At 40.4% G+C, this 7,198-nt stretch overlaps 2 protein-coding genes across 2 annotated transcripts in view; both read right to left on the bottom strand.

The window, feature by feature from the left end:
* Positions 1 to 1,908: 1,908 nt before the first annotated feature.
* LOC148728293 (neuromedin-K receptor-like) lies at positions 1,909 to 3,809 on the bottom strand. The gene has a single exon (XM_088724508.1). It carries the CDS (start codon positions 3,359 to 3,361, stop codon positions 2,351 to 2,353), a length of 1,011 nt encoding a protein of 336 aa, XP_088580634.1. The 5' UTR covers positions 3,362 to 3,809; the 3' UTR covers positions 1,909 to 2,350.
* Positions 3,810 to 5,774: 1,965 nt separating this feature from the next.
* The window catches only part of LOC111336720 (ATP-dependent RNA helicase TDRD9), a 30,279-nt gene continuing 28,855 nt past the window's right edge, over positions 5,775 to 7,198 (bottom strand). Inside the window, exons 39-40 of the mRNA XM_088726090.1 lie at positions 6,537 to 6,715; positions 5,775 to 6,056 (exon numbers count right to left, since the gene is read on the bottom strand). Coding sequence (XP_088582216.1) covers positions 5,924 to 6,056; positions 6,537 to 6,715 — 312 coding nt within the window. The 3' untranslated portion in view covers positions 5,775 to 5,923. The remainder of the gene's footprint in view (positions 6,057 to 6,536; positions 6,716 to 7,198) is intronic.

The following is a 7,198-nucleotide window of genomic DNA, read 5'->3' as shown; positions in this document are numbered from 1 at the left end:
CGGTGGTAGTGACACTCAGCCGGACGATCAGACTGCACCTTTACATGTTACCCCCGGGTTCAAGCCATTTACTGCATACCTACCTACCTACCTACCTACCTACCTACCTACCTACCTACCTACCTACCTACCTACATACACACATACATACATACATGCATGCATGCATGCATGCATAGATACATCATTACGTACATCATTACATACCTACATACATACATACATACATACATACATACATACATACATACATACATACATAGGTTGACTGACCACTCCCCACAGGGCCAAAAACCACCCATCTCTAAGGTTGAGATCGGACGTCAGCATTATCAGGCGCCTCTGGCAGCCGCTTCAGTCCATGTAACGATCTCACCTTCCCGCCCATCCCACCCCAGGGGAGGACATCCACCACACAGTAATCTCGTGCGTGGGAAATTAACGTCTCCTACCCCTAGCCCTGCAGGAGACGGCGCCTGCGGTTTATTCGTCTTTATCCGAGAAGACTAGAATATCTATCCATTTCTTGATTGTAGAAAGGTAGTAAATTATCCTCAGTTATTTTAAGACCATGAGTTTTGGTCCGGCCGGGTCTCGAACCCCCGACCTCCCGCACAACAATCCGGCGCTCTAACCAATTGAGCCAACCGGGAGGCAAAAGTCACGAGAATAAAGGAAATGATTCACCAATTTAGAAAGCTTCTGATTGTCAAACAAATTCTCCTTGTCAGTCCCACAGGAAATGTTAAGAGAACAGTACGGAGAATATGAATAGCAATGTTCGAGGGTGAGGGTTCAACAAATTATCATTAGGGAATTAGCTGGCTGGTTTAGAGCCATGATCTACGCGCAGACAAATGGATCTCTTCAATTTATATTCATTGAACGTTATCGGATGGGTAGATCATGCTGCTTATCTAACGCAAACTCTGTGTAAATGAAGTACCCGAGTGTCCATCTGAGAGAGACACTTCAAAACTGGGAGACGTTACACTTAGGGAGTCAGGAACTAATCATTATACTGTGGCTTAAGAAAAACAGTCAAATGACATCAGAATCCACTAGCTGACTGCGCATATCTTTGAGGGGGTATTTACTAGAAGTTTATACTGGTACTGAAAACTGCTTCGAGCGTCTAGATCTGTAGTAATGGAATTATGAAAGACGGGTGAAATTGGAACATAAAAGCCGTGGGAATTGTCTGCCTAATTCTTGTTCACTTAAGCTTCTTCTAGGGGTTCAGTTGTTAAAATGAAAAGAGCAAAAGAACCGGAGGGGTTAATAGACGGTGGAGGCTTAGGTCGGGTGGCGTAATGACTCGACCCAAACTTCCCTCACTTTTTTCGCCTCCTCCGGTTTACTAAAAGTGAACGTGTGCAAAAGGCCATGTTCGCCAATAAAATTGAAAGGATTTTTCGTCCATCAGTTTCTATCCTCGTGTACCAAATATTCAAAGCTAAATAAGGTCTCAATTACTTCCGAGGATGGCGTGATAAGACAGCAGACAGCAGCTGTTTACGCTAGTTGGCTTACGTCTAAAGATCGACGCACAGCCACTTATACTGGTGTCAAATAACCCAAGTGCTTTTATTTTAACAATTTACTTCGTAGAAATTAGAAAGATTAAGTAAAATGATAAAGTGCGTCACGGGTATTTTAAAATCAGGTGGAAGATTAGTACGCTATGATGTTCTGTCACTGATCAGGAAGAAAATAAATATGTTACTGTCTGAGCGACGTGTGTCGAACGAGGCGTCATCATGGGTTTCATGCAAAATCAAGCCCTTGGGTTGAAGCATCAACTTCTTGTGAACTCATTTCGTAATTTAAATGTTGATAACACGTATTTGAAGACATAAAACAGATCGACACGAACAAAAAACTTATCGACAAAAAGTGGAAAATTCGTGAATATTTCCATTTTTCTTTCTTCATGAGGCGTGTTCGAGAAGCTATTTAAAAATTGGCTAAAAAATTCGTGCATCCTGTTTTATCAAATCAATGTATGTAACAAGATGCGCGAGGTTTTGAAATAGTATTTAAAGCACGATGGAACTGATCAAGTACAAGAAAACAAAACAAAAACAAAAAAACAAAAAACAAAATAAAGAATCAACCAAAGCTCTCAGACCCTAGGAAAATGTTGAAAATTACAAGAAATTGTGGTAATCAAAAATTTAGGGCGAGGAGCTGAGCTGAACAATGGGAATAAAATTAAAGTCGTTGGACTTGTAGCATCGTAAAAGCCCGCGACGAAAGTAATGAAAGATGTCACGAAAATTTCATTTTAAAATTAAGAGTAGTGAATGCTTTTCAATCAATTCTAATTACGATTTACTTTTTTCGTTGATCAAGTTTTTGTTACGTCTCCTTTGTGACCAATCGTCGCCAGCTCTACAGAAACTTTTCTCCTTCTTCTCGGCACACATTTTCGCCAAACATAAGCCAGAATTCTTTTGTCAAGAATCATGTACTCGACTGGTACAACGGTGAAACTGGAGTAAGCCAAGGAATACGACCACAGATATGTACAATGAATTTCCAAAGAAGAGAATTGGTTCCTTAGTAAAACCATGAGTGCAAACATTACCCATAAACTAAGATATGTTATAATCATTGTGACACAAATCTTGGTGAGTTTGACTTCTCTTTTTACCCCTAAAACACCGAGAGTGTCGCGCAGATAGGATGAGTGATCTTGGACGTATTTTCGAATTGCGTAGAATCTGTAAAACATAATTCCAAGAGAAGGCAAGATCCATAGAGCTACGACGGCAATCATTACAGTTTTGCCAATGATTGCGTTCGGAGGCACGTCCCGCCCGGGGCTATAGCAGACGTGTTCGCCTCGCACGACGGTAAGGATATGTCCTGTTCCCCCGGCTGCAGCGGTACAAATTGCATACGACCAAATGAAGACCAGGAAATATGCAGTCTTCTTGCAAGTTATTTCACGCAAAGGCGCGCGACAAATGGCGTCATAGCGGTCTATACTTATGGCCGCTAGTGTCATGATATTAACGGCAAAACAAGTGAACATCGTGAAAAACCTTGATAAGCATATGGGGTTATCGGCAATACTCGCTTGACCGTTTATGGTTCTTACATGAAGCGGCAGACTGATGAAACACGCCATGAGATCGACGCTTGCAAAATTTGCAATCAGTATTCTGTCTGGCGATAAACCTTGATAACGTTGCTTCAAAATTGTGAAAATTAGAATGATGAAGTTCGCGACGGTACCATAAAAACACGACACTCCCAAAACTGCATTTAGAACTGTCAATCCTGGACATTCATCGTTCGTTCTCAGTTGATGTGATTTTTCAAATGCTAAACTGTGATTCGAATTTAAAAACATACCGGCAATGTGATTCTCCTGTAGCCTTGTGTCCTTATTTTAAAGACAGTACATGTACAGCGATCGTTGACACTTGCACATTTCGGATAATCATATCACCTGTTCCCAAAGTGAATTGAGATACATGTTTCCAAGGTCATGTCTCATTAAGGAAAAATTTCGCTACTATGCTCGACCAGCTGGAAGTCTACAGATTACAACGTGTATATTCATCATACGCAAAGGTCATATATGCTAATCATGACTCAACACTGTAAGATATTTCTCGCAGTTAAACAAAAATTGACATTTTGTATGATAACGTCTCATTAGTTTCCAAACCAATATCCGATGTAGTCAATCGTATAACAAGGTAAAGCACCGCTCTTTGGAACAAAGCGAAGTCTAATCCATTTGTTTGAGCTGACAAGGAACTGATCAAGATATGGTCCTATCTAGCTATGAACTGCTACAGAAAAACCATAACAAACAAAAACTAAAATGAAACGAAATCTGTTTTAATTATGCAGAGCAAATACGAAACTTCGAACTTCAATCATACTGCATTTTAATGAATCTTTTTAAATTCGCGTCAAAAGCTAATTACTTGAAGAAAATGTCATGTTCGCAAAGCAAGCAAGCATAAATGAACAGACATGAAATCGGCTCCACTAATAAGTTTCTGATGGTGGTGTGATTCCCACACGAAATACAATACTTGCAATAACACGAACGTAAGCCCAGTGAAGTGGTTGGCCAGGAGAAAGTGATTTTTTTTTCGGGCCTTGGTAAAATGAAAACACCTGCTTGCGCAACGAATACCTGATGGGCGAAAAATTGGTTGGCAATGTAATTAAAACAACTTTTTTAAAAAAAGCGAATTGTTTATTTGTACCAAAGTCTCCCGCCAAGCTTTCAAACATCCCTTTCTAACCTTCTTGTTCCTCGCTGTTTCGTGAGTATTGGTTAATTAATCAAGATATCTTTTTCAGGAAAGTTCAGTTTTCGGCTGGAAAATGAAATTTCTAAAACCACCTTTCCGCTGGTGAAATCAATCAGTGGATTTCAATATGTAAGCTGTAAACGGCCGAACAATGCTTTCTTCCTGCCCTTAACGTACAATCTACGGCGAGAATTAGAAGTCGAGGATTCTACCAATTAACACCTACGCGCAGTATTTGTTTTCGGCCATCTTAAGTAACAAACTCATTTCCTGACTTTAAACAAAGCACTCAGAAAGTCAACATTGATGAAAAATATGAATATTAAATTATTTGAGGATGAAAAAAATCCCCTATCTATTTAACGGTTAATTATGTAGGTAATTGTGCCGATAAAGAAACCGAAAAAATTATACAACTTTAAAAAAAATAGAAACACAAAGCGCGCTCTCATGGGACGATAAGTGTGTGGAGTTGCGAGTAAGGAAAGACAGAGTGTAACATGTTAAATAAAAATGTATTTTCAAGGAAGATTTTAAGAGAGAGACAGAGGCGCTTTCCTCTAAACGTTAGGGGAAAGAGCGGATGGGAAAGTTCTCTTAAGATATTCAAACCCTCGACTGTGGACTTGGTTAGAATAACTGTCTCGGATTCTCACAAATTCGAGTGTCTGGATGAGGCTTTATGATATACGGAAGAAGTCGTCGGTACTTTAATTCAACGACAAGCGTAAGATAATTGAATCGTTCTCTTGTTTTGTTCTAAGAAAGAACAGCGATCCCAAAATCTTACCTTGCACCTCTTTCAATGGTCCCGTGGGATGATTAACGGAACAAATGATTGGCAGTCAGGGAAGCCGCAGGTCTTTGAACACCAATAATTAACCTTTATTGACGCTCACTACTTGTTTTAAAGTTAACAACAACGATTTGATAAATCAATTATGTACAAAAACATTAAAAATCAATTCAAGACAAAAATTAACGTGAGTTGTTATCAATTGTCTGCGCTAAAAGTAATCATAACAGTTCATAACAGTCTTTCTTGTCTTCTTCGTCGAAGTCCGAAAACGCTGTGGTATCAAGTCGTCGTCGTCATCAGTATCCTCTTCCTCCTCCTCCTCCTCCTCATCATCATCACTATCATCACTGTCTTAATCATCTCGTCGTTCAGAACCATTTCGCCGCAACTTTCCTTTCTAATGTGACCCACGCGATCATCAACAGCCCCCTTTCAACGACCTGATCGTCTCAAAAAATTAGCCGTTCTATGTAAACAAGTAGTTACGCGCTGCACAAACGACCACACGTGAAAGTCTTTTAAAAAAGGTCGCCTTTAACACTGATTCATAACTAATCTTTGTGCAAAGTAGGTGTTCCTGTCGAACCAAAACCTGAAAGATCTGCTCACAACGCTTCAGAATCGCCAAATCTTCGACAAACAACTTGGATCACTGTCCTTCGGACCAAACTTTTTATAACACCTCGCTTGAGACACTTCAACCATGGATTCAACCAATGCAATACAGCGGAGTAACGTAACCAGCTCATCTTTGAATTCCTTCTTTCCACGTCAGCAACAGTCCGCAACCTGCCAGCTTTCCATTCCATGCCTCCAGTCCTCAGTGTTATTATTCGCATATCTAGTCTTCGTACAAAGAAGTCTCTATATCCCTATGGCCCGTGCTCCTCAAATGCATGGCAATTGCACGCGGATGCCTACACAACACGTTGCACAAAGGGCAAACTACTTCTTCAGTAAACTGCTCTGAGGATCTGCAAGTCACAAAACAAAACGAAACATTAGCAAGTAAAGATAGTTTTAAAATCATTTTTTATTTGTGTGATGTCAGTTGACTATGTGGGCCACGACTATCTTCTTTGAATTCTTAGAGCTATGGAGAAGAATATTAAAAGAAAGAACTGAGGAGTAGAAGAGAGGGGGATAGGCTTTTTGTTCACCAAACTGCATTCTTTAACACCCTATAACTCCTAGCATCTGCTTGGCAATTCTCCCATGAGCTTCTCAGCTAGAGATCTCCTCGTAAATTAATAAGGTGAAACTGCAGTTAAATTAATATAACACCTTCCCGCTGAAAAGCCCGTCTGTTCTCGTAACTTGTTCTTGAGCAAAGGGAAAATAAAACTCAACTGAACCAAGAGAAAAAAATTGAAACAACACAAACGTAAACATTTTCATAACAAAGCTGCCCAAGAAACAGAAGCAAACAGTTCATGTGCTAGTCATTTGTTTACCTTCCTTCCAAGCTTTTGAGCCACTCCAACTTTTCCTGCAGCAGGGCCACCTTCTGCCTGGCCTCGTCGTCTTCATCCTCCAGAGGTACGCCGGAGATAGCCACAGCATTGTGTAACGTGAATAGTTGACCGGCATCTGACTCTTTGGTAGTTGCTTGTAGCAGGTAGGCTGGATCGATCTGTGACAAGGAAATAGATGTGGTTTAAAGCTATCTCTCTTGCGGGATGGTGAGGATCTACGCTTCGCCTGCTTATGACTTAAATTCAATACCTATACGAAGCTTAACATCCACGAACTATAGTAATTATGCAATTTTGTTTCATCAACTGAGCTGAGACGATGCTGTAAATTGGCCAACGTAAAGAGTCTCTAAAGCTGACTTTCGAGCATTACCCCTCGTCAGATTGAGTCTTCACGGTAACGCTCTATTATTGGCTCAAAGAACTTGAATATCAAAACGATCTTCGCAGTAATGAACACTGTTTGAGCAATAGTTACTGCGAAGATCGCTTTGATATTCATTTCTTAACCCACAGTTCACATATATGATTTTCATCCAATCACAGTCATTTATTCAAAGAACCCGCTCGCCAGGCTTCTCAACCAATCAGAAGCAAACCAAGAACCAGTCGCGCGGAAAACCTGTGTCACCCTGGGTTTC

Source organism: Stylophora pistillata, chromosome 6 (genome assembly GCF_964205215.1).
Source record: "Stylophora pistillata chromosome 6, jaStyPist1.2, whole genome shotgun sequence".
Classification (NCBI taxonomy): Eukaryota; Metazoa; Cnidaria; class Anthozoa; order Scleractinia; family Pocilloporidae; genus Stylophora; species Stylophora pistillata.
Note: the sequence above shows the minus strand (reverse complement) of the source record. Positions and strands in the feature narration are given on the sequence as shown.

Excerpts from the sequence above, each read along its gene's own strand:
- LOC148728293 (XM_088724508.1), bottom strand. The coding sequence starts at position 3,361 with ATGTTTTTAAATTCGAATCACAGTTTAGCATTTGAAAAATCACATCAA.